At 37.5% G+C, this 27,294-nt stretch overlaps 1 protein-coding gene across 2 annotated transcripts; it reads left to right on the plus strand.

Moving 5' to 3' along the window:
• The first annotated feature begins 2,731 nt into the window (after window positions 1–2,731).
• NR1H4 (nuclear receptor subfamily 1 group H member 4) lies at window positions 2,732–26,760 on the plus strand. 2 transcript variants are annotated; one of them, XM_001506529.5, is made up of 9 exons: window positions 2,732–2,899; window positions 4,443–4,805; window positions 14,537–14,689; window positions 17,749–17,882; window positions 19,858–19,956; window positions 21,182–21,281; window positions 22,490–22,636; window positions 25,323–25,436; window positions 26,159–26,760. In XM_001506529.5, the coding sequence occupies exons 1-9, from the start codon at window positions 2,791–2,793 to the stop codon at window positions 26,395–26,397; spliced, it is 1,458 nt and encodes a 485-aa protein (XP_001506579.3). In that variant the 5' UTR covers window positions 2,732–2,790; the 3' UTR covers window positions 26,398–26,760. The 2 variants fall into 2 exon arrangements, with proteins under 2 accessions (XP_001506579.3, XP_007668200.1); XM_007670010.3 differs by having other exon boundaries at window positions 14,537–14,677.
• The last annotated feature ends 534 nt before the right edge of the window (window positions 26,761–27,294 follow it).

Here is a 27,294-nt window from a genome sequence, read left to right on the forward strand (position 1 = left end):
ATTGGATATCTGGGCATATCTACCAATTCTGTTGTATTCTCCCCAGTAGTACTTAGTATAGTGTTTTGCATACAGAAAGTGCTCGGGGAATACCACTGCCTAATTGATTGGACCACTGATTAAATAAATGTTCTTTTGGATATATGTCAAAAATCTTAGTCACTCGAAGGGAAGTAAAGTTAGTTTCTCTCTTGCCTTCATTTAAAAAAATCTGCTCTTCCACTATTTAAAAATAGTTTCATTTTCATTTTTTTCTCCAAACAACAGACATGTTGAAAATTAAAAACTTGTATAGCAGTAAGTGGGTACATTTGAGATCCTTTCTTTTATTATGTGCAGCCAAGTGGCCTTGTTCTACTTAGTTCTATTCATTAGCTTGAATTTCTACTAAATGTTTTTCACTGTGGTATGCCTCACTGAATCCTTTTGTTAATCAGGTCAATTGTCTCTGTTTTTACTTTTTAAAATCTCATTTTGGATTTACTTTTTTACATAACTGTGTTTTAGATAAAGAGTTGGCCAGATGTATATTCTAACAGATGTTTTGATCCAACTTTGTTTTGATTTATTGTTTAAAAAGATTTGACATATGATTTAAGACATTTAAGTAAACTAAATTGTACTCTCATTACTCAGTCTCTACTGTGAAGATAAAAATGGACCTAAAGATATCTAAATGCTCAGTGGGGGAAGAGGAAATAAGTGCTAGAAGCAACATTTAAAATAAAATGGGAAAATAAAATGCGACTGCCCCCTAGATTATCAATTCAGCCACAAATAAGTCTGTTTTAATGTAATTCTAATTTTATGGATTTTTAAAGTATTCCCTTTATTCCATGGTTGTTTTAAGTTATTCATGGCAGTGGTGTGGCGACACTAAGGCTTAAATCAGACAGATTTCAGAGAATCTAGATCTTGCATGTTTTTGGGTGGGGTAAAGTAGGACGAGCTAGGAAAAGAAGTATGAGGTTTATACAGCTTGCTACCTTTTTGCTACCATTAAAATTCAGATATATTGGAGTTCATCTTCGAGTTAGGCATGGAGAAAATTTAAAATATAGTATAAAGGACAGACAGTTGCTGGCCTTTGAGATTTTCAAGGATTACCTAGATGGATTTCAAATAAAAACAAGAGGACATAACCCAGGGGTCTTCCATCCAGATAATAATAATAATTATGATGATATTTGTTAAGCACTTACTATGTGCCAGGAACTGTATTAAGCACTGGGGATGGACACAAGGAAACCAGGTTGGACACAGAGAAGTGAAGTGACTTCACTTCAATCCAGGTCATTGTTCTGTTTCCAACAGCAGCAAAAAGAAGATGTTTAGAGGAATGGTATGATAATTTTTTGTTCCAAATCCACCTTCAAGGTTTGTTTGCACCATCTTTCATCTTTAAAATTTCCCCCAGTAGCACACTATGAACTTATCAATTATGTACTTATTAAATATGTGTCTATGGTACCTTCTAACATCCCTAATTTTCACTTTAATAATGACCTATAGTAGACTTGTCCATGAATGTATCCAGTTTCTTCTTGAACCTTTGGATATTTTTTCTGTATTCACAACTCCCCTGACCAGGGAAGCAGCATGGCCTGGTGGAAAGACCACAGAATGGGAGTCAAAGGGCCTGGACATTAATCCCAGTTCCATTACTTGTCTGTTGTGTGACTTTGGGCAACTTACTTAACTTCTCTGTACCTCAGTTCCCTCATCTGCAAAATGGGGATCCAGTACCTGCTGTCCCTCCTACTTAGGCTGTGAACCTCATGTGGGACCTGCTTTTCTTGTATCTATCCTGGCACTTAGTCAAGTACTTGGCACATAAGAAAGTGCTTAACAAATGCCACAGTTATTATTATTATTTCCACCTGGTACTTTTGATTTGTTTTTGAAGCTACCAGTTTCAAGTTTCAAATGTCCCCTTGTCTTGGTGTTGTGAGAACTGGAGAACCCTGACTGTTTTTCATGACTTTATAAGATTTCTATAGCCTACCCTCTTCCCACAATTCAAAAGTTTCTGTCTGTGTGTCTCCCTATATACCTCTTGAAGGCAGAGAATGCATGGTTTGTTTCTACTGTTCTTTCCCAAGCACTTAAGTGAAGGATTTTGCACTCAGGAGAGGTTCGATAAATTGATTGATTGAAATGCTAAACAGATTGGGGCAATAGTTTTAAATAGTTTTATTGGAAATTTTGCAACTCACACATATTTTACTAGGTCCTCTCCCTGTTGGGTTACACAAAGAAAATAGTCAATGACATCGGGTTTTTTTCTCTTTGCTTGGCAGCTAAATGAATGGCTATTTCCAAAGCTTGACCGAGTTCCTATGAATATGAAATGCAGCGGCAAAAAGAATTGCTCATGTGACAGAAAGAGCTTATATATTTATTTATTGTTAGCTCAAAACACAAGGCTTAAACACTGATTTAAGATTATAATAAAGCCATAACCCTTTAGAAAATTATGCCAGACAAATGACTTGCCCAAACAGATAGTAATTATCCACATTTACAAAAATCTCAATATACCAGAACAGTCGAACAGAAATTTTATTTCTAGCAATTGCCTGGGAGAAGGAAGTCCTAAAGAACGGTATAGAGCATTCTTTACCATTTGGCACCATGACAATTTCATATAAACATTGACAAATTTTCTGCCCTGTAATGAAGTTAATCAGTAAGCTGCATAACCTCTGGCCTGTGTCACTCCTTACCTAGCCTCAGAGGAAGGACACGGAGTAAGTTCCAGTTTTCAATTACTATGAATAAAGCTGAAGAATGCTAATGCAGCTGCAGGATCTAGAAAACCTAATACCAGAGAGTTCTGAAATCAGCCCAAATTCCTCTGGACTTGGCATGGAAATGATTAGTATGAAGACAGCTAAAGGTAGGTGACTGCCTATTTTCTAAGCTACTCCCTGAATCAATTGGTTATGATCCTTCCAAGACTTATGGACAGTTTTTTTTTTTTAAATGGATTTGTTAAGCACCTACTACGTGCCAGGCACTATACTATGTTTCTGGACCTTATAGGGTTTGTAAATCCCCATTTTACAGTTAAGGCAGCGAAGGCATAGAGAAGTTAGGTGATTTCCCCAAGGTCACACAAACGACAAATAGTGGAGCCAGGATTAGAATCCAGATCATGGGACTCCTAGACCCATGCTCTTTCCACTAGGATACCTTGCTCCCTTGTTTACTATTAGCTTTTAAGCCTTGAAGTATCAGAGCTTTCTGTCCAATAGACTAAAGTGGTAAACAGTCCAATCTCCTGATCACTTTAACTGAAACCTAATGGATATATTTGGATCTGTGAAATCCAGTCATTTAACAAAGTATCTCTTTTTCCCTACTATATTCTCATTGGTGACAGAGAATGGAAGGATTCATCACCTACAGTTTGATTGAAAGGACATATTTTTATGTGAAAATGAAGGCAGCTACAGATGCAATATCATATGAGCTTTTAAATGATAAACTATATTTTGATGGTCAGTATGCATCTGTAGACATGATATGTTTGTGTTGTGTTAAAAAAATTCCTTAGAACAGTTTATACATAAGCTAAAGTCACTTCCTTCCTGGATTCTAATTCAGAAGGAGTTCCTTTAATACTTAGCAATGTTTTGCATTATTCAGTATCCAAATAAATATTAACTGGACTCCAAAATAACTGGAAAGATTACATTTTGGTAAACTGAGGTGATATTATGGTCCCTTTTCTCTGTGCAGTGAGGAAATGCTGGGAAATTCTGTTTATGAGTAATGCGTAGAAAGGTAGGGAAAATGGATTGTTACCATTCATTCAATCGTATTTATAGAGCACTTACTGTGTGCAAAGCACTATACTAAGCACTTGGGAAAGTATAATACAACAACTAACAGACACATTTCCTGCAAGGGAAGACAGTGGATAAAATGGGTTCTTGGATGAGTTAGAGCCTCAAATAATGTTTGAACTGGTGTTGTGGAAAAAAAAATGTTTTAGTCAAGGCTTATAGCATCAGTATAGTATCAAAATCATGCCTTTCACCGCTACTGTACTCTCCCAAATACCTAGTTTAGGGCTCTGCACACAGTAAGCACTCAATAAATACTGACTGATTCAAAAGAACAATGAAGGCCTAGTTGTGGATATAAGTACTAAATATATCACCAAACAAGTGACCACTGACATATGTCCTTGATTTACCCTGAATGTCAGAAAAAATATTGGGAAGAGCTGGTTTTCTAACCTCTTTTTCTTCCAATTTACACAAATTCAAATGTTTTGGTTGTTGGTACAGCCCCAGCTGGAGACTTTTCAGAAATGAAAAGTTTTTTTTTTTAATTATGTGTTTTGTATTACCTGGCAGTTGAATAGATATAAAAAATGAAGGACTCATTTATACAATGAATTCATGTTAACGTATTTACTGTTTCTGTTTCAGGTGTAATCACAGAGCAAACAGATCCACTTGGACAAAATGCAGATGGAATGCATTATTTACAATACAGCAATTTACAGTTCCCTCAAGTTCAACAACAAATAGTGGCACCGTCTTATTATTCCAACTTGGGTTTCTACCCCCAGCAGCCTGAAGAATGGTATTCTCCTGGAATGTATGAACTCAGGCGAATACCCTCTGATAATATCTGCACAAGGGAGACTGAGTTTATGGATATGCCTGTAACCAAAAAGTCCCGAATGGGGGCATCTGCAGGGAGAGTAAAAGGAGAAGAGCTTTGTGTTGTTTGTGGAGACAAAGCCTCTGGATATCATTATAATGCGTTGACTTGTGAGGGTTGTAAAGGTAAGATCATTCTTGTTGGAAATTTGGATTAGACATGGCAAGATTAGAAAACCTGCTTGCTAACACATCACTGAAACCTTCTGCATGGTTACATCAAATAGTATGGGTGATCTCAGTCTCTGTTTTAGGTACGTTAAAACAAAACCTGTTTGAGTCATGATCAGATTCTTCACTGACACAAATGATTGCCCTTAAAAGAAGCAGTGAACACTAAAATAAATGCAAATAGAATAAATTTATCTTTGAATTCTCATTAGTAAATTAACACAATCAAGTTGTAGTGGATATTGCATTCTTTATACAATTTTATTTTAACTGTCAAGAAAGCAGTTTAAAAATACAAATATATGAAGCATTTATACAAGCATATCTATATTCAAACACTTGAGTTGTGTTTTTTTTCCCCAAGAGAGTTTGAAGTTACAATTTCATATTTCCCATCCTCAATTCTAATGACTTGTTTTTTGGACTAAGACAGAAATACAAGCTCTCAGTAGTCTACTTCATAGAACTCATATCATGCATTACTCCTGGAAACATGTTTCTACGTAGTCACTTTTTTCTAAAATGTTTCTATGTTTCCATGTAGTCACTTTTTTCTAAAATGTGTCATGTTGGGTTTCTAGATCATTCCATTTCAGGTACTGTATATCATCTTAAAGATTAATGTAAGTAATATATTTGACTAAGGCACTAATTATAAAAGTGAATGAGTTTTTTTTAAATTATGGTACTTATTAAGCACTTACTATTTGCCAAGCTATTCTAATCAGGTTGGATACAGTCCCTGTCCCACATGGGTCTTACTGGCAAAGTAGGAGAGAGAACAGGTTTTGAATCTTCATTTTACAGTTGAGAAAACTGAGGCACAGAGAAGTTGTGATGTCTCTGGTCAACCAAGGTCAACCAGCAGATGAGCGCAGGGCTGAGATTAAAACCCAGCTTTTTCCACTAGGCTATGCTGGTGCTTGGATTGACTTCTCCTATAAAGTTTGGTATCAAAAACCCAAAAGGTTAACTGAGTTAGTTGGATGAAGAGGAAAAGAAGTCTGAAAACATGTACAGATTCCTCTTTACTTCAATGTCACTTTGCACAGCTGGGTGAATGATGCCGAGGATTGACTTAAAAATGTGTAAAGATCGTAATGGAAGGGGACTGCTTTAATAAGCATGTGTTGGCTCTACCAGCAACATTTAAACTGCTGATGCTTGACGTTGAGAGTTTTGGTCACCCACTGGTCATTTCTGCTTCACTCACACACATGGGCATGATTGTATTATTACCAGTAGCGGTGTGTGTGTGTGCATGTGTAGGTGGGTTGGGGGAGGTGATTAGGAACCAAGTACTTTTTTCTCTATTACTTAGTAATGAGTTGATTGAAAGAGTTTCACATTCACAGCACATTCATGGAGCACTAGATTGCAAGTTTCTTGTGGGCAGGGAATACGTCTTCAAATCTGTTATACTGAACCCTTCCAACATTTAATGCTGTGCTCTAGGCACAGTAAAAGTTCAATAAATGTGCTCAACTGATTAATATGCCCCATCCAATAGTAACTTTACAACTCTACAATCCATCTGGGGCTGTGAATAAAGACAGCAGATACCAGTAGGCTTTATAGTCCACTAGAAATTTGTTTTAGTCATTCTTCAAAGCCCCAAATTCTTCCAAGTTAATTTATTGGGGTAAGATGGAGGTGATTTTTACAAAAGCATACCCTACGCTTTTACAACAAAAGCCACTTTTGAGCAAATCAACTTTGAGAATCTCTTAATAAACTGGAAAAAACAGAATACAGGCTCTCAAACATAAAAGAAAAATAATAAAATGTGAAAAAGATTTAAAGGATAGACTCCGCAAAATTAATAAGCATAGGACACAATGGAAGAGTTGAAAATTTATAGCTGAACCTACTGCTAGGATTCCTTAGAAAACTGTCCCTAAGGTTCCTTGCCAAAAGCACTGTGGATAATTCAACTAGTCATAAATTTAAAAAAGTGTGTCTGAGAGAATATAACTGAATAATGTATTTACAAGACAATAGATGTTAGAATCAATTGAAATAATGGGTAACCAAATCAAACCTATCATGAGAAATGTTTATAATGTTCAACAAACATTGTTAAAGTAACCATGACTACATATTATAATTATAATAATTATGCAATGTTATTTTAAAAATTCATATACTTTTCAACAGAGATTTCTGGCTTTAAAAGTGTTATGTTTATAACGTGTAGGGATGCTATTTCATGTGAAATCTTGAATGAATTCAGTTCACAAGTAGAAAAATGATAGAGCAGCACTATATAGTGAGGGAAGACCATTTTTAGGTTCTGCATTATTTAAATCTGTTAAATTAAAAGGTGGAAGAACCAAGGAAAAACCATGGTTGTCCCAGTTATTATCAAAGCACCACAGAAGTCTGAAACAAAAGCTTAATTTGAATATAAAGCAAAAGAGAAGATAGACTACATTGTTATTATTATTGTATGTGTTAAGCGCTTACTGCCAGGCTTTGTATTAAGTGGTGGGGTGGATACAGGCAAATCAGGTTGGACACAGTCCTTGTCCCACATGGGGCTCAACAGTCTCGATCTCCATTTTACAGATGAGGTAACTGAGGCAGTCAGTGAGCTGCTAATATTAGACCCCTAATCTTAATTTAGCCTGTTGACTACAGTTCTGCCTCCACAGGGGTTTAAACTTTACTACAAGCAGATTCTGCCAAGGAGTACAATTAATCTAGTGGGCCTAAAACAAGAGAGAGGAATTAAAGTGATAAGGGCAAGAGGAAACATTCTCAAGGGAGAACATCTTTTTGTCACCTTTGGCAGAAGAACTAGGACAAAGGCACGCCACCCAATTTGCACAAATTCCATCACTTGTAACTCACACTGGGAGGGAACACTTGAGGTAAGGTGGAGGCAGAGTTGTAGGAAGTTACCTAAAGTTTCAGCACAGGTGTTAAATCATCATTAACAGCCCTCTTCCTCTTCCTCATGCTCCTTTCTCCCCCTTCTCCTTTTTCTTCCTTCTTTTCCACAAATATTTATGGAACACCCACGATGTCCACAGCACTCTTCATCACAGACTTCACAAGGAGGTCATGAAGACCTGTATTCAAAAATGATTTTATTGTCTTTTAGGTCAGTTCTCGTTCAGCCTAAATACTGTCTCAAAAGTAGAGAAGCAGCGTGGCTAAGTGGAAAGAGCCCGGGCTTGGGAGTCAGAGGTCTTGGGTTCGAATCCCAGCTCTGCCACATGTCAGCTGTGTGAGTGTGGACAAGTCACTTAACTTCTCTGTGCCTCATTTACCTCATCTGTAAAATGGGGATTAACTGTGAGCCTCACGTGGGACAACCTGATTACCCTGTACCTACCCCAGCGCTTAGAACAGTGCCCTACACATAGTAAGCGCTTAACAAATACCAACATTATTATTATTTCCACACCAACTGTGGTGTATTTTGAGTTTTCTTCATCAGTATAGATCTAATAACAGCCCTGCCACACATATGTGAGGAATTTTTCCCCCCTTTTCTGCACTTTCCATTGTATTTAAAAATGATGCCGACATCTGAAAACACATTTCTTGGCCTCAAATTTTTAAATTAGAGAAAGTGTAACAATGAAAGTGTATTAGTGAAGGTTACCTGCATTTCAAATATTACAAAGACATCTTGGAAAAATAAGCTGTTGAAAGAAAAAGAGAAATATATTAAAAGAAAAAAAAATGGAACAAATTAGAAACCTTATTGTAATTGTTGATAAAACACTTGCTAATGTAAATTGTGTTATATTTCAGATCCCAAATATCAATATGTGTGCTTTTTCTTATAGAAATAGTTTCTAAATACTTCTTCCAAATTAATACTTTTCCAAGGGACACATTAATAAATATCTAAAAACATTTTTTTTCTAGATTGCATGTATTCACAGCTTTGGCACTCAGATGAGGAATTTCTTAGATTTAAACCATAATAAATAGCAAATTCAAGCAAAATAATACAGAGCCAACAATAACTGCCATTTATTTGACATTAGATTAAATCAAGATCTTTGTTCTCTTCAGACAGCATAGGGAACTGTGCTGACATCTGTATGAATGGTGATTCAAATTTCAAACCTAAACAACAACAACAAAAAAAACCCTATCTAGAGCTGAATGAAAGTTAACAAACAGTCTGAATTTCAACATAGGTCAGTGTCAGTCATGCCCATTTCAATTTTAGAAGGGACTACAATAATAATAATTAACATTATTATGGTATTTGTTAAGTGCATCTATGTATCAAGCACTTTTCTAAGCATTTGGGCAGATACAAGTTAATCAGGTCAGATGCAGTTCCTGTCCTCCATGGGCCTCACAGTCAAAGTAGGAAGGAGAACAGGTAATTATTGAATACTCATTTTATAGTCGAGGAAACTGAGGCACAGAGATATTAAGTGACTTCCCCAAAGTCACAGAGCAGGCAACTGGCAGAGCTGGGTTTAGAACCCAGGTCCTTTGATCCCCAGGCCTTTGGTCTTTCTACTAGGCCAATGTTGCTCCTCAAAAATCATTGGGAGAGCTTTTTTTTATTTAAACAAGCAATACATAAACAAAGTGAGCAACTTTGATGCCCCTTCGATTTTTACATCCATGTTGGGTCAGATGATGGGACCAAATCAAAATCCTGACTGACGATTTTCAACAAAAAAGTGATTCAAAGAAAAGTATGTAACCGCCATCCTCATGGTTACCGTTGAACTCTCATTCCACTTCAATATCTAACACCTCTAACTTTATAACCGATTCGGGATTTCTCGACCATGAATTTATCCAAATTTTGGCAATGGGATACTCTACTCTAGTGGCTACTCTAAAGGTCGTATTCAAACTTGCCCTGTTAAATTATGCAGAGGATTATCATGTTATTGTGAAAAAGCATTTCTTCAGGATTGCCTGCCTGCAAGTACAGAATTAAGTGCTGGGCCATGTTAGCTTATAGTCCTGACCCTTGAGTAACTGATGGTCACAGGAAAGTGGCCTTTCTTTTGGCTCCCCTATTTAAACTTTGAGGACTGTCCAATTCAGAATCTCTAATGGCACATCAAGGCTTTTATTTCTCTCGGTATTGAAATTTTAATTGAATTGATTCATGGGCATGATTGCTTATGTCTTTAAAGTATTTTATTCTCTTTCCTCCTAGTGCAGTAATAAATTAGGAGTACATCTTATCCTCCAGGGGAGAATGACCTCAACTAAGATGACAGTTAATATATTAGATGAGATCATTTGTTGAATTGCATGCTGGTGATAAAAAAAAGAGTTTAGCTACTTCTAGAGTACCTGATCATGTAGATTTCTATTATATGTATTTATAAAGTTACCCCGGTCTTTTAAAGGGGCAGACAGGATTGGACATCCATTCCCTTGTACTTTCTACCTACCTCTTTCAGGCGTTATTTTTTAAATTTACACTACTGCGTAATTACTTATTCTGACTTTTTATGCAGTCATTGCACTTCACGGAGATGAATACAAAACCAACCTGGGATTTTTTGATATATTTTCTCATGGAAGTAATCCCCTTTGGTTTCAAAATGTCAGGTCACTTTCAAGATCATTTTGCCAACTTTGGGCTGAAGGAGCTTCAGCAGCAAAATGAAAAAATAATTCTGAGAAAGGGGCTTTTAATGCTTAGTCCAGTGCTCTGTACATAATAAGTGCTCAACAAATACCACTGACTGATTGACTAATTGATGTTTCACTCCTAATTGCCTCACACCAGAATAGCTGCTCTAAACCATTTGAAATTTTTCAGGTTTTCTCAGTCCTCGTTGGTGGTCCTTTCCTCTTTAATCTCCTCATCTCCTCCTCCACCATTCCCACATTTTAGCACACTGTATAGCAACTGATTAGTATGTTGGTTTAGCCATTCATTCCCCTAAGTGCTTCCCCTCCCCACTCCCACCGGCAGTGAGGCTGTAATTAAATGGCTATTGTGGCAGCTGTCGGTAAACTGGCTTCATATCAACACCTCATTTTTTCGGATACTCTTTCGTTATTTGGTATTAAGTCCCGCCTATAGCTAATCATGATGCAGTGCTAAAGAAGTTAGATATAAAATTTGCGATAGCAGAATTTTTCTCAGATATTCAGAACCTGGAAATCATGGAAGGTATGGAAGCCTGCTTCTTTCAGAAAATTTTATTTCCAATCACTTTCAAATTAGATTCTTTCATTTGATCCCTATTGAAATGAATTACAAAGAAAAATAATATATAAACAAACAATATGTGTGTGTGTGCATTTGCAGGTGTGTAGACTGGTGTCAAATAAGGAACACATTTAAATTATTAAGTGTCATAGGGGTAGTATAACATTGCTACCTCAGAGAGAAATGTTTAGTTCAAATATAAAAATTTGAATTATAGTTTCTGACTCAGCTCACATAAGGAAAAGAATGAGCCAAATTATCACTCAGTTTTCTTGGGACTCTTGAAAAAGAGAGAGAGAAATTTGTCATCTATTAAACATTAACTTCTCAATTCCTTGCTTAAAAAGCACATTTCATAACTGGATCTTCATTATCTGCCTTTCAGTATCAATAACTGTAGTGATTTGAGTCTTGTTGAGAAGATTCTCATAGACTGATGTCTGAGTCTTGTGAGCTGACAGATAATCTGAATTGACAGATATGGCACAAATGGCATTATGGCATTTTTATTTGCTGTCATTAAAAATAATAATAATAATGTTGGTATTTGTTAAGCGCTTACTATGTGCAGAGCACTGTTCTAAGCGCTGGGGTAGACATAGGGGAATCAGGTTGTCCCACGTGGGGCTCACAGTCTTAATCCCCATTTTGCAGATGAGGTAACTGAGGCACAGAGAAGTTAAGTGACTTGCCCACAGTCACACAGCTGACAAGTGGCAGACCTGGGATTCGAACTCACGACTTCTGACTCCAAAGCCCGTGCTCTTTCCAAAAAATAAGTGACTGCGTTTTCACCCCATATTTCACACTGGTCCGTTTGCTATGGTGGTCTCCAAACAGAACACTGTTTCATCACATTGTTTAGGAGGGTGTTTACTGTACCTTTAAATCATTTATTCTTCCTTTTATGCTTGTGTGTTCTATTTGTCTGTCTCAATTCACCTTGCAACAGCTGCGTGGGCACCCTATTTTTTCTTCTTCTCACATATCCTCTGTGGGCACTAACAGCTCCATGGTGGGGAGCGGGCAACATTAAGTTTTATGTCAGCAGTGAAAGTCTGTAATTGTGTGCGGGGCTCTTGTTCCTCTTCTTCCAAGCCTATCTCGGGAGAACTGACATCAGTATACACTGACACAGATTGATACAGAACATTTATGGTTTAGCCATCCCTCCGGCAACTCTGCCACTTGGCTGGTGACGGGATACTTGACATACTGTTTCCTAAGCAGTTCTTCCACTTTCCACTTTGGAAAAAATGATAGCACCTCAAAATTCAATGTAGAATATCGAGGGCAGTGATTCTACTCACTTCAGGTCATGACAAAGAGGCTATCATAGTGAGGTAACTTCAAACATCAATGACACTCACTGTTGACCCTATTCATAAAACTTGGCAAGCCTGAGTCTATTAGGAGGGGACCTCCTAAAAAGGGAGAAATGAATAGATGTAGTTGTTGGTTTCTTTTGGGGCCAAGAGAATAGAAAAGGGTGGACCGGTGAAGCATAAAGATAGATTTTACTGCCACATAACGCCTCAGCCTAGAAAGATTGTTAAAGCTTTGCTTTAACCGAACCCAGCCAATGCCAGATTACAACCTATTGTTTTCAGATGAGGGAGTTCAGTGACAGCTCTTAGCAAATGGGAAAGAATGTGGGCGGAAGGTGAAACTGGCCAAGATGGATCTAGTGTGATGGATTTAGTGTAGTGTTTCTCAGTTGGACTTGGAACTCTCCAGGGAGGGTGGCTATTGTGGAGTCAGGAGGAGGTCAAGTAGTCTGGAAATAGTTGTTGGCTTACGGCAGCATGTCTCCTTTACACAATCTTCTTCCTCAAACCTGAAACTGTTGATATCTTTTCCTACCATTACCTTTGTGCCCTCATCTCCTCTTCCATCTTCTAAGTTCATCATTTCATGATTAAGGGAGGAGATCAACAGCATGATCACCTTACCCTATTTCCTTCTTTTTTGATAAATGGATGAAACACACGGAAGAGAGGGTATGCATTAAACAAGTTGGAAAACCACTGCCCTCTTTAATCACCTCAATATGCTCTCAATAAATACTATAGGTTAACTGAGTGATTGATTGACTTCCTCCTATTAGCCTCAAATTTCTGCCTTTGATGCAAACCACAGAGTTGTACAGAAGGAAGCATATTTTTCAGCTGGGAAGTAAGGAGGCAACAAAATTCTCTGAAAAACCGCAGACTCCTTCATATTATTTATTTATTGTGAGCATGCTTAAGATGGGTAATATAGAAGAGTGATGGCTACGTGTGTTGGGGAAAAAAATGTGAATTTTCCCTGGAATCAGTCCCTTCAAAATCATTCCTTATGAATGCATTAGCTAACATCATTAGAAGCAAAATGGTCTAGTGGAAAATCACAGGAGTGCTAGTCAGAAGAACTGCGTTCTATTACCATCTCTGAAAAGCCTTCTGTTGCCTCCTGTTAAGTCTAATGGTAATATGGAGATGAAATGTCTGTTCTTTCTCCCTCTTAGCACAGGTACAGTGTCTGATCTGATTTTCTACTCCAGCACCTAGCACAGTGCTTGGCACAAAGCAAGCACTTAACAATTATTATTATTGGTCTAGGCAAATAAAATGAGCCAAGTCATGGATCTCCAATCCCAACTCTAATCCTTCCAGAAATCCTGACATACCTGACAGGAAACAGGAGGAGCTGATAGCCAATCAATCAGTCAATTTATGGTATTGAACTCTTATTGTGTGCAGTAAATTTAGGAAATCATAATGCCATACAAAATGAGTTGGCAGACACCTTCCCTGCCCCTAAAATGCTCCTAGTCTAGAGGGGGTTTTACAAAGTATGGAAGAGGAGACAGCATTTCCACGGTAAACCAGCCTTGTTTCCAAGAGCCCACCTAATATATTTCAATATTCTGCTGTCCCTGTCCCACATGAGGCTCACAGTCTTAAACCCCATTTTACAGATGAAGTAGCTGAGGCCCAGAGAAGTTAAGCGACTTGCCCAAGGTCACCCAGTAGACAAGGGGTGGTGCTGGGACTAGAACCCAGGTCCTGCTGACTCCCAGGCCTGTTGTCTATCCACTAGGCCATGCTGCTTTTTGGGGCAGGCCTGCCCTGCTTGGAGAAAATCTTAAAATAATTCCTGGCTCCACCGGGCTGAATCACCACCCAGAGAGAACCAACCCAGAAGCAGAACCCTGCGGATTATGCTAAATTCCTGGAATCTCTGGATTAGCTCTAGAGTCTGAGGGCTCCTGGAGTTTAAACCACATAAAACTTTCTCTGGCTTAAACGAGCCTAAAATCCTATTTCCCCCCTAAGCTGTAAAAATAGGGATTGTAGGTTTTTGACAAGACAATATGGAAACTTGCAGTGATCTCCCCAGTTCAGAAAAGGCTGTTCGGGTGCACTCTGAGGGTTAATGTAATACTGTAAACTTGTGGAATATTTTCTATCTCGATGGCTTTTTTTTTTTCCAGTTGAAGTGGCTAAGAACCTTTTTACTTGTTTTAGTGTTACTTTCACAGGATTCTTCAGAAGAAGTATAACGAAAAATGCTGTGTACAAGTGCAAAAATGGAGGGAACTGTGAGATGGACATGTACATGAGGAGAAAGTGTCAAGAGTGTCGGTTCCGGAAATGCAAACAGATGGGGATGTTGGCCGAATGTATGTATACAGGTATTTTTCACCAAGGAATCAAATTGCAATGAAAGTCACTGAAAAAGCCAATTCCTTCCAGGAAAGCAAGAACACCTAGGTGCATGTGAGGTATTGCAAAGGACAGGAGTTCTTTTGGGGCATAAAGCCGAAATTTACTCATGGTCTGACTTTCCTTTAAAGGAGTAGTTTACTCCTCTGCTGTAATTTGGACTGAAAGGTTGTGTGGATTTTGGAAGTGTGTAATGACAGGACTCATAGTTGTTATGTAATTAAAAGTGAAGATTTCAATCAACCCGAACAAAGTCAAAGCTGTTAGACTGGAAGAAGTTATGATAGCTGCAAACTTGAAGCCCTGTCTGATTTAATTAACAAAAACAAAGACTCATTCTGGAAAAGGAAAATGTAGATAGGAAGTTTTAATATAAAGGGCTCTGTAAAATATGAAAGTCTTCTGGACTGTCTAAATGGAACTTTTAATTCATTTATCTTGTTGAGAACTCAACACATTTTTAGTGTAGTTTTGATGCTTGCATAGGTTTGCACAGGAAATTAATCTACTCCTAGTTTTTAATATAATTTTATCCTTTCATCAGATAGAGATGCTGAATTAACTGTTGGCTTTGTGAGAAACAATAATCTCTATCAATATTTGGAATGCATACAAGTATAATATAATTAATGTTTCATTTAGTAAATTTAACAGAGCCCAGAGATTCTGAGATATGCCATCTTCTTGCATGGTATGTAAATATACCAACAAATTCCACCCAGCAGATGATAACATTCCCAGAGTTCAATGTGGAGTGAAATAAAAGCCTTGGAAGAAAGTGATCTCAGTTTTATTGTCCAAAAATTCAAGGGAAGCAAGGATAGGCTCGGTGATTTTATAAGAATGAATGAGCACAAGGAAAAGCAATAGGACAGTGTAAATAATACCATCTCAGGACATATGAAACTTTTAGAGAGACTGATCATTTTCTTATCTTGTATATATGAGACAAAAGACAACAATAGGTGCTATTTGAATCTGATCTTGCAGTGGAAACACTGACTTGGTTACTGGGGATCTTATACTGCTCATAATTTAAACATAAATGTGTTCTAAAAGGAGCAGTGAAGGACCTTTACAAGCTACCAAATGCATTTCAGGATGTAATGTTCATTATATAAATCTGAACTGGTTCAACAGTAGACCAAAATCATTTATGTGCAGTAAGATACAGAGGCAAGAATTAGTCTGAAATTAGTTCTGGAAACAAAGAAAAGTGTTACTGAAGAATGAAAAGGAGGAAGAGTTGAATAAATTGCGATGGCTTCACTCTATTTCTGAACTACTTAAATATAAAGTTACAGAAGGACATAAAATATTTACTAGATTTCACTTGTAGATGATGACATTAGAAAGTTGTTGCTTTTGTTCTCAATAATAGACAGCACAGAAAGCAACAGGATTTTTTCCAGAGGAAGAAATTATGGAGTGAGGTGAAAATAAACAGCATTTTAGTATTGTTTTATGTAGCTTGGAACACTGACTTTAGTATTATCCTCTTGTAATATCTAAGATTTCTATGCAAAATAATGTCCTATGTTCATATTTACTTTTATACCTTTTCAATAAACTCAATATTTTAAATATTTCTTGAAAATTGAATGCTTATGACACATTGCTCATAGTGATTTGTTTTTAACAGATTTCTTTTTCTGCAATTTGCTATATTTTCATCATCACCAGGAGAACAGTTTATGTTCAGCATTATTTTATGAGCTGATGGAGTATAGCAGGATTTTGGTGGATGTGGGAAAAGGATTGTAGAAAAATGTACTTACAAGTATGATTAGCTGATTCCGTTCGTGCTGCTGCAAAAAAATCCCAATTATAAGAATGAAACACTTGAATTTAAAAGTTAATCTTGAGGATTTGTTAGCCAGATGGAGAAAGGATGACTCAAAGCAAAACCAGTCATTATTAATTAACCCAAATAACCTGCCCCACTTTAAAATAATTATTGCTTTAAAGCATGAACACTCATGACTGCAAACATCAAAGCTTTGCTTGGGTTTATTTGACATTTCCCTACTTCTTGGATTCAGAACTGTGTGGCTCTTTGCTCTTTAACTTTCATGTTGAGGAATGGGAGCCTTTTAGTGACCGTCTTCAGTTTTTATCTTGCTTGGTACCTTGTTTTCAGTTTTTTAAGCTTCATCTTCTCAAGCTACAGCAATCCTTCATAGAAATACCCAACCTTAACCCAGAGAGAAACAAACATATAAAATAAACCCCTCAAAATTGACCACACCTCCTCACTTTTTTCTACCACTGTTGTCCCTCTGCATGGAGCTCATTGGTATTCATAATGAAATTAACATTCACCTGGGCTGCATCCATGGACCTACTTTGGACTTGCTGTTGGAGATTTTAGAAAGATAAAAGATGTCCGTGGACTAGAAGTCTCTGTGACTTCTTCTCATCCCACATCTTCAACCTTTTTATATTCCTGCATATTATCAAAAGATTGAAAAGATCAAGTTAGGTTTTCCATTTTTCAGTTTAAGAAGACATCTTTATGAATATGAGGAAAACATAGGCCACACCATATACATTTAAAGTTGAAAGGAACTTTTGAGTGATTGGTTCCATTTTCCTTTTTTTAATAGTATTTGCTAAGCACTCACTATTTGCCAGGTGCTGTACTAAGCGTTAGGGTAGATACAGGCAAAACAGATTGGACACAGTCCCTGTCCCACATGGGGGTCACAGTCTTAATCTCCATTTTACAGGTGAGGTAACTGAGGCACAGAGAAGTTAAGTGACTTGCCCAAGATCACACAGCAGACAAATGGTGGAGCCAGAATTAGAACCCAAGTCCTTCTGCTCCCAGTCCCGTGCTCAATCCATGAGGCCGCACTGCTTCTCAATTCTCAAATTTTCCTTATTTGCACTGGAGGTGCAATACATGTGTATAGCGACATTTGTTTATTTAATTGGGCCCTTCAAAGGCTTAATAGGGGATTCTGCCGTAGATTATTAATCTTCTGTCACTGTTAAATCCTGTAAATACATCTTTTTAATATTTCAGGTTTATTAACAGAAATACAATGCAAGTCTAAACGCCTGAGAAAAAATGTGAAACAGCCCTCTGATCAGTCAGCCAATGAAGATAGTGAGGGGTCTGACCTGAAACAAGTGACATCTACAACTAAGTCATTCAGGGTAATCAAATTAAATTATGACTTTATGGGTGGGTGTGAATATGAATTATTTCTTGATATGGTTTGATTAATAATAATGATAATGATAATAATAATAGTATTTGTTAAGCACTTACTATGTGCCAGGCATTGAACTAAGTGCTGGGGTAGATACAAGCTAATCAGATTGGACACAGCCAATGTCCCACATGGGGCTCACGGTCTTAATCCTCATTTTACTGCTGAGGTAAGTGAGGCACGGAGAAGTTGTGACTTGCCCAAGGGCACACAGTAGACCAGTGGCGGAACGGGATTAGAATTCACATCCTCTGACTCCCAAGATCCCCTGGTTTTGCCACCGGACCGTGCTGCTTCTTGTAACCTTAATATTAACCCTACCTAATTATTAACCCTACCAAATAATGTTCCTGGTGTTCCCTGTCCACCCATTAATTCATTCAATAGTATTTATTGACCGCTTACTATGTGCAGAGCACTGTACTAAGCGCTTGGAATGGACAATTTGGCAACAGATAGAGACCATCCCTGCCAAATGACGGGCTTACAGTCTAATTGGGGGAGACAGACGGACAAAAACAAAACAACATCATCACGATAAAGAGAAGCAAGGGGATGGACACCTCATTAACAAAATTAAGAGGGTAATAAAAATACAGACAAATGAGCACAGTGGGAAGGGAGAGAGGGAGGAGAAGAGGGAAAGGGGACTTAGCTGAGGGGGGGAAGGGAGGGGGAGCAGAGGGAAAAGGGGAAGCTCAGTCTGGGAAGGCCTCTTGGAGGAGGTAAGCTCTCAGTAGGGCTTTGAAGAGGGGAAGAGAGTGAGTTTAGAAGCAGTCTGTTGAGGACCATGAACTAGAGCCCATGAACTAGCCGTGGGCCCTGGGAACTGTCCCTTCCCAATGATGGCGGGAAGCCCAGAGAGGCATGCAATAGCAGTTGGCAGTGCTATCATCTCCAGCTCTTGGCCAGGGACCCCAAGACCCCTTTCTGAAATAGCCTCCTGAAATCCTGACACTTGGTGCCAAGCCAAGGAGAGAAGCAGGGGAGAAATTGAAACTGAACACTTATCAACCACTGTTCTATTCATTCATTCAATAGTATTTATTGAGCGCTTACTATGTGCAGAGCACTGTACTAAGCGCTTGGAATGAACAACTTGGCAACAGATAGAGACAGTCCCTGCCGTTTGACAGGCTTACAGTCTAATCGGGGAGACGGACAGACAAGAAATTCTATTTGGAAAGCTTTCCCCCAAGAAGCCCTACCAATTCTAGATTCATTTTCAATTCATCCATCTGGTAAGGGAAATTCAGTGGTTTCAGGTGATATTTAAAGTCCTCTCTAGAAGAGATTCTGCAGTGAAAATTCTCTCTATGTAAACATTATGGGGTGAGGCTTTTAGATTTGAACTGTACCTATCTGGTAGATTTCCTATACTCTTGATGGTACTTCAATTGAATAGAAATGGGAAAAATAATGAAAGGTGTGGTTTCAGGTAAATAATGTTGTCTCTTGAATTTTCAGGTCATTATTATTGTTATTATTATTATTGTTGTATTTGTTAAGCTCTAACTGTGTGTCAAGTACTGTTCTAAAGTATTGGGTTAGATACCAGATAGGTTGGACACAATCCTTGTCTCTTATGGGGTTCACAGTCTTAGTGGAGAGGGAGAGAGCATGTATTGAATCCCCATTTTACAGTTGAAGAAATAGAGGCTCCTAGAAGTTAAGTGACTTGCCCAAGGTCACACGATATAATGAATTTATTTAGAAATGCTTCCTTCACTAATAATGACAATCAGATTGAATCTGCATGCGCAAAGTGAAGTGGAAAGTCGAAGCATTTATTCCTTTAGAATTTCTACTGTAGTTTCACTACCTACTAACTCTTGTTCAGAATAAATTATTCCTCTATTTTTACTTGATAACTACAAAAACTGAACCTTCTGGTTATAATTTTTTTCTGGCCAGTATAGGAGAAAATAGAACTTACCCCAGATCAACAGAATCTTTTGCTTTATATCATGGATTCATACAGCAAACAGAGGATGCCTCAGGAAATAGCCAACAAAATTGTAAGTATGGTGCTTCAAAATATGTAAGTTACCAGCCTTCACTAGCTTCCACAAATTGGATGTGGCTAGGAATATTCCAATATAATAGATTTCAACTGGGAATCAAAATTAAATAAGAAATCAGAGCCACATTTATCCATTATGCAGTAAAATGTCAAATGCCTACTACCGTCAAGCTTTATGGACATACCTAATTGAAATTTTGGAGTATAGGTTTGGGACATCAGTTCATGCTCTCTTTTTTCATTTTTTCTCATTTTTTCATTTTCTCTTTCTACTGCCCGCCCCGCATGCTCCGCTCCTCTGCCGCCCACCTCCTCACCGTCCCCGGTTCTCGCCTATCCCGCCGTCGACCCCTGGGCCACGTCCTCCCGCAGTCCTGAAACACCCTAACTCCTCACCTCCGCCAAACTCATTCTCTTCCCCTCTTCAAAACCCTACTTACAGCTCACCTCCTCCAAGAGGCCTTCCCAGACTAAGCTCCTCTTCTCCCTCTACTCCCTCTACCACCTCCCTTCACCTCTCCGCAGCTAAACCCTCTTTTCCCCCATCTCCCTCTACTCCTCCCCCTCTCCCTTCCCATCCCCTCAGCACTGTACTCGTCTGCTCAACTGTATATATTTTCATTACCCTATTTATTTTGTTAATGAGCTGTACATCGCCTTGATTCTATTTATTTGCTATTGTTTTAATGAGATGTTCATCCCCTTGATTCTATTTATTACTATTGTTCTTGTCTGTCCGTCTCCCCCGATTAGACTGTAAGCCCGTCAAAGGGCAGGGACTGTCTCTGTTACCGATTTGTACATTCCAAGCGCTTAGTACAGTGCTCTGCACATAGTAAGCACTCAATAAATACTATTGAATGAATGAATGCATTTTTTAATGGTATTTGTTAAAAGAAGTGCTTATTATATACTGCACTATACTAAGCACTGGGGTAGATACAGTCTAATCAGGTTGGACACAGTCCATGTCCCATGTGAGGCTCACAGTCTTAATCCCCATTTTACAGATGATGCACAGAGAAATTAAGTGATTTACCCAAGGTCACACAACAGATAAGTCAATGAGCTAGATTAGACCTAAGTCGTCTGATTTACAGGCTCCTGTTCTCTCCACCAGGCAACCCTGCTCTGCTTCCCATGGTTTTCCTCATGGTTTTGCTTTGGCACATATTTTCCACATCTATTCGGTAATTGTTTTCTTCATTTTAAAAATTTAGCTAAAGGAAGAATTTAGTGCCGAAGACAATTTTCTCATCTTAACAGAAATGGCTACCAGTCACGTCCAGATTCTTGTGGAATTCACAAAAAAATTGCCAGGTATGCTCCTCACGTGATTATCAACCTATATTATTTGTAAGAACGACCTTGTAATAGTGAGTGTTATTTTTCTGGAGAAGTGGGAAATGATTTTAGATTGTCTATGAGAAGCCAAGGTGCCTGAGAGTCTGATCTCATGTTTGAAAACAAAAAGAACACCTATTCAGGTTTAACTATAAATTCTTATTCTTCTTATTATTAATAGTGAAAATAATAATAATAATGGTATTTGTTAAGCGTTTACTATGTGTCAAACACTGTTTTAAGCATTGAAGTGGATACAAGGTAATCAGGTTGGACACTGTCCCTGTCCAATGTGGACAGGGCCCCACATAGAACTCACAGCTTTAATCCCCATTTTATAGATTAGGTACCTGAGGCACAGGGAAGTTAAGTGACTTGCCCAAGGTCACACAACAGACAAGGGGCAGGTCCGGGATTAGAACTCAGGTCCTCTGTCTCCCAGGCCCCTGCTTTTCATTAGACCACGTTGATTCATGCATTCTTGAGGCATACTTGGGGTTCGGGAGGCTTTACATTTTCTAAATTTCAGCAGTTGTTAGTGCTTTTGTGGTTTTATAATGCATTTGCATGTGTTGAGGGCAGTATTTCAAGCTAGTAAGCAACTTTCTAACATGGAATCTGTGTTAGAAATATTGCAGTAATCCACCTCTCATTTTTCCCTTATGGTATTTTATTAAAGCCAGTTTTGATGGACATAGACTTGCATGAAATTCATAAAATTTGGAGAGAAAGTATTCACACATCACGGAAACGTTCACATGCACTCATTTCTTTATTAACTCTGAAGGAGGAATTTAATTTGTTATATGCTAATCGAGTTGAAGACACTATCTCCTTCTCCAAAACAAGATAACCCAATATGAAAACTGGGGTTAGGGGTGATGAGAGGGCTGGGGAAAGGGAGAACTGGAAGGATATTAACCAGTTAGTTTATGGAAGAGAACCGAGAAGAAACTCCATGTCACATGTTCTGTCTTGAATCAAGAAATGATTGATTATACGATTATACTGAGCGATACTGAGGAAACTGCCGTTGCACTGATTGCATAATTTGGTCCACTGGCCAAAAATATTTCAGGTCCTTGAATGAATATAGTCAGGATGGTTAGTTGTTGATGATAGTGTTGCTGTTGTTCTCCTGATACTTTGGAGGAATATTAATTATTTGATGTGGTTGGCTCCAGGATTTCAAACTCTAGACCATGAAGATCAAATTGCTTTGTTGAAGGGTTCTGCAGTAGAAGCAATGTTTCTCCGTTCTGCTGAGATTTTCAACAAGAAACTTCCTGCTGGACACGTCGACCTCTTGGAAGAAAGGATTCGCAAAAGTGGTAAGGATTTCAGTTAATGGTAGAAGGACCTGAGCTGCTCAGCGCCAACACTTCTCCCACAGTCCCTCTGGAAATAGCAAATGGAGGCAAAATTTTGAAGGGGAAAACTCTGGAGGGAAAAAGAAAAAGACAAATCCCAAAATAAAATGAAACTTTAACCCAAAAAATAAAATATCAGACATTACGTAGAACACTTGGATTGAGAAGGTGAATAGGCAGCATGGAAAAAATGAGCAACACATCTACTAAATCAGGGGAGTCAGAAAGATTTAGACTTTTCTTAGGACAAGACCATGAGTACGAAATGTACAAATCAGCGCAGTCAACCGACACTATATAAGTGTCTAAAAATCAGACCCTCTGATTTCATATATAGTTTCTGTGACAGCTCAAAAATGTGAGAAGTCATATTTCCCACAACTGTTTAGTCATCTGTTTGTTCTCATTTATTAATATTTTTGGGTTTTGTTCCTCTGGTTAGAATTTTAAAATGCTTCTGCTCAAAAAAAAAAAAAAGCCCGCTATCTGGTGGCAATGGTCTTTCAGGAGAATTGTAATTCATATGCTAATGTAGTACACATTTTTATTATACATTTATTTCCAGAATCATGTCATATCTCAAAGCAGTTTTTCTCTGTGCCTTCAGAACCTTTTCCACAATACATTTCTTTCTACTTCCTCAAATTTCCTATCCTTTCATAAGTTTGCCATTATTAAAACCCAATTATAGATACAAAGATACTGTCTTCTGAGCTTCACTGAATGAAGATTGCACTATTTATGCATGTTAATTGATGCTCAGACCTAGATGCCAAACTGCAAATGGGTTGGACTGTTTCCACACAATTCTAATGTGTTCGTAATTTCATTTATAACTTCTTATTGTATTTCTAAATATAGCTGACAAACTCTTTTTACTGGCAATTTACCAGTACCTTTATAACTTTATGTCTAAAAAGGTAAATTAAAATGAAAAATATATCATTTGCTAATTCAGCTTCAAAAATATTTTTACCTGAAATACTGAAAGTTGAGCCACTGTGTACATTTTGGTTAAATTATCTGGATAGTATGAAAGTGTAGAACTGGTCTATCTAATTCTCAAATGAGTTCTTATTCTTTATTGCTATGATTATCAAGGCTTTAATGACAGTATTTAAATTTTAAATGATATCAAGGACCCACTTTTATGGCCACAGATTTGAAATATTAGACCAAGATTTCTAGATGTTTTTGGCTAAATCATTATATTGTTCCAAGTTTTAAAATATAAATAGACCCTTAAAGTTTTTATTTGTTTGGGCATACTCCAATCTACACAACCAAAGTAAATGCTTTAAAGTAAAATAACATTTTAATTTAGTTGTATTCAGAGATAGCTATTCTGTTAGGAATATATATGTATGTGTGTGCATACATAGGCATATTTATGTTAAATGTGGCCCTTGATAGGCTAAACATAGTAAAGTGAGGTTAGAAATCTTAATGCAATTGGTAGATTATGTTCATGTCATTATGCATATGTAATTAATATCATTATAGGCATCAAATTCTGAGCTTGGTGGAAAAAGGCAGTTTTTTACACATGACAGTGGAAGTTAATTAACTTTATGGGAGGAAATAGTAAGCAAACTCACTAATAAAGTAATGCTTAATCATCCAAGGGTGATGTTGGTTTCATTTCTATGTTTCTAAAATATCTTAATTCTTCAGACCTTTTTCACAGTTAACTCTTAAAATAAAACTGAAGGCTTCTTCATTCTTACAAGTCTGGAAATTAATTTTATAGTAGCTAAAAAATTATAATTCAACAAATAGTATCATTTTATTGAATGAAAGACATCAACGACCTTTTATAAGACATAAGCCAAGAATATAATTTCATCTTCGTTTTACTTATCAACTTGTCAAGACTAATTTTTATATCTGGTGGATATCATTTTGCTCTGATGTAATACATAATTGTTAAATATTTTCAATTAGGAGGTTTATTCTGGGCAAACACAGCCAGTATTTTTGTTCTGGTTATTGTCAAAATGGAGTTTTTATTATCATTATTGGTCAGACAACTGAAATGACAATAATGATCTTTGGTTTTTAGTAAACACATCTGGGTTTTTTTGATCTTTTCATTGTTGTTACATTATAATATAGCTCCCTCTTGTGGCAAAATGCTTGTAATCGTACAGTAGCATAATCAAAAGTGAAGCTATTCTCCTGCAAAGGACAGAAAAAAGATATAAAATAGAAAAAAACTTGTCATGACTATGTTATTTTTGCACTTTTAATGTTAGAAAAGATTTTGGATTGATTTCATTTAGGACCATTTTCAATTTATAACCCTTCTTGTGTTCTTTAATGCATAATTTTACATCATCACATTTTTGAATCTAAATGTCTATTAGTACCGATTAAAGAATTTAATTTTTCTTGAAAAAATTTACGCACCGAGCTGACCATGAATTAGCTTCTGTAGAATCAATTAGGACATTAAGGAAAGGGATTATTTAATTACACAGATCAGGAAGAGTACCTTAAAAATGTTAGGATTAGAGTTTATCAATGCCGGGTTCAAGTGCTTTGAAATCACATATTTAGTTTTTTGTGCCGATGTTGCTATAGGCTTTCAAAGCTTTGCAGTCTTTGCTATGTTATGCGATTAGACAAATTGTTTTCTCTCCCATAGGTATATCCGATGAATACATTACTCCTATGTTTAGTTTTTATAAGAGTATTGGAGAGTTGAAAATGACCCAAGAAGAATATGCTTTGCTCACAGCAATTGTAATCTTATCTCCAGGTACTCTCTAAATGAAACCTCATCGCTTAATCATCTTGGGGGAAATAGAATAAAAAATAAGGAAATGTTTATGATTGGCCTTTCGGATGCTCAGCATTTCATTGAAAATCATTCAAACATCATTAAGTTGAATTTATGTTTAAAATCAGGGAGCAAAAACTTAATTTAAAGCAGAGAACCACTGGCCATGATCCCTTATCTCGAAGTTGCTAATGAGCCTGAATCTAAAGGTCTTGCTTACCTCTTGCTTGACTCCACAACTCCCAAATACTGCTCATCGAGCTCACACACTAAGTTGGGGAACTGTCAAAGGGTAGCGGTTCCATGCTGACAGCAGAATTTTCCATCGATTGATTGAGTGAGCGCTTATTCTGCTTAGAGCTCTGTACTGAGTGCTTTGGAAAATACAGTAGAGTTAGAAAGCGAGATCCCTGCCCACGGAGAGCTTGTGACCTTGTGATCCACCCCTGTGCCTCATCTTTCAGTCCTACCTTAGACTCAATCCCCCAACTACTCTATAAGCCACTGGGGGTGTTCTCTTGTGAGACCCTCCATGATCCGTCTACTGCTTCTACCCTACAAAGGGCCAAGGAAGAAAAAGGGGCAGAGGGAAGCAGGCATGAGAGGAGGGAGGAGAAAGGAAAGGGAGGGGGGCCCTGGGTTTAATATTTGCCAGAATGGATGCTTATTTTTTCTCTCACTTATTTTAAATCACACAATAGATCGTCAGTACCTAAAAGATAGGGAATCTGTAGAAAGGCTTCAGGAACCACTGCTTGAAGTTCTACAGAAGTTGTGCAAGATTCACCAGCCTGGAAATCCTCAACATTTTGCCTGCCTCCTGGGTCGTCTCACTGAGTTAAGGACATTTAACCATCATCATGCAGAGATGCTGATGTCATGGAGAGTGAATGATCATAAATTTACTCCACTACTCTGTGAAATCTGGGACGTTCAGTGATCAGTTATTTTTTGGGGGGGGTATAATGCATTTATTTTCTTTGCAAAATGAATTGGCTGTATATCTTTAATTTTTTGCATTCGTATTGAATTTTATGCCTCATTCTTGTTAATATGTATATACTAATTATTCAAACCTTGGCAACTGTAAATACAGGAATGGCGTAGTTGTAGAATATTTCTTCATTATTCCTTACGGAGATAAAGAGAATCATTCACTATGACTGGTCTACCCTGTTTATTTCCTGAGTAATTAAATTGATTGCCATTGCAACTCTTTCCTGAAATAGGGAAAAGCTAGTTTCATTATATTTTTCTTCACCTTTTCTTTATTGCATATTTTTATTAAAGAATTCTAAACCGGTGCACTGTAAGAAATCACAATAATGACATTATGTGCTCTTATCTTGTAACTATAAACCTAGCAATGTATAACATATACGCCCATGCTCCTTCACATGATAAAAAGTGTCTTTTGGAGTTCAGGAATAGTCTTCCCTCAGCAGAGAGAAAGATGGCCTTTTCATTAATGAGGTTTGCCCAGAAAACCTATTGAATATTAAATTAGTAGTTGTTTCACCACTAATAATTTGTTTTTTTCTATACCCCTATGTGTAGGAAATACTAAAAATTAATCCAATCAATCATTCATATTTATTGAGTGCTTACCATGTGGTGCAGAGTACTGTACAAAGTGCTTGGGAGAGTACACTATAACAGAGTTGATCCAGAAAATATTTCTTCTAAACAATCATTTTCTGACACTAGTGCTCCATAGTTAGACACCGATTGCGGAATTCTTGCACAGACAATGAGCCGGAAAGGTTGTGGGGAGGGGGCATGCCACTTTTCCTGCTTCTTCTCTCAATCTTTCTGTCCATTTAAAAGTATCAACCAG

This window comes from Ornithorhynchus anatinus, chromosome 14, assembly GCF_004115215.2.
Source record: "Ornithorhynchus anatinus isolate Pmale09 chromosome 14, mOrnAna1.pri.v4, whole genome shotgun sequence".
Lineage (NCBI taxonomy): Eukaryota > Metazoa > Chordata > Mammalia > Monotremata > Ornithorhynchidae > Ornithorhynchus > Ornithorhynchus anatinus.

Bases quoted from the DNA above. Each gene is read 5' to 3' on its own strand.
- NR1H4 (XM_001506529.5), top strand. From the start codon at position 2,791: ATGCTAATGCAGCTGCAGGATCTAGAAAACCTAATACCAGAGAGTTCT. The intron at 14,690-17,748 runs GTATTTTTCACC...TTAATATTTCAG, and splicing joins GGCCGAATGTATGTATACAG to GTTTATTAACAGAAATACAA. The intron at 25,437-26,158 runs GTACTCTCTAAA...ATCACACAATAG, and splicing joins AATTGTAATCTTATCTCCAG to ATCGTCAGTACCTAAAAGAT.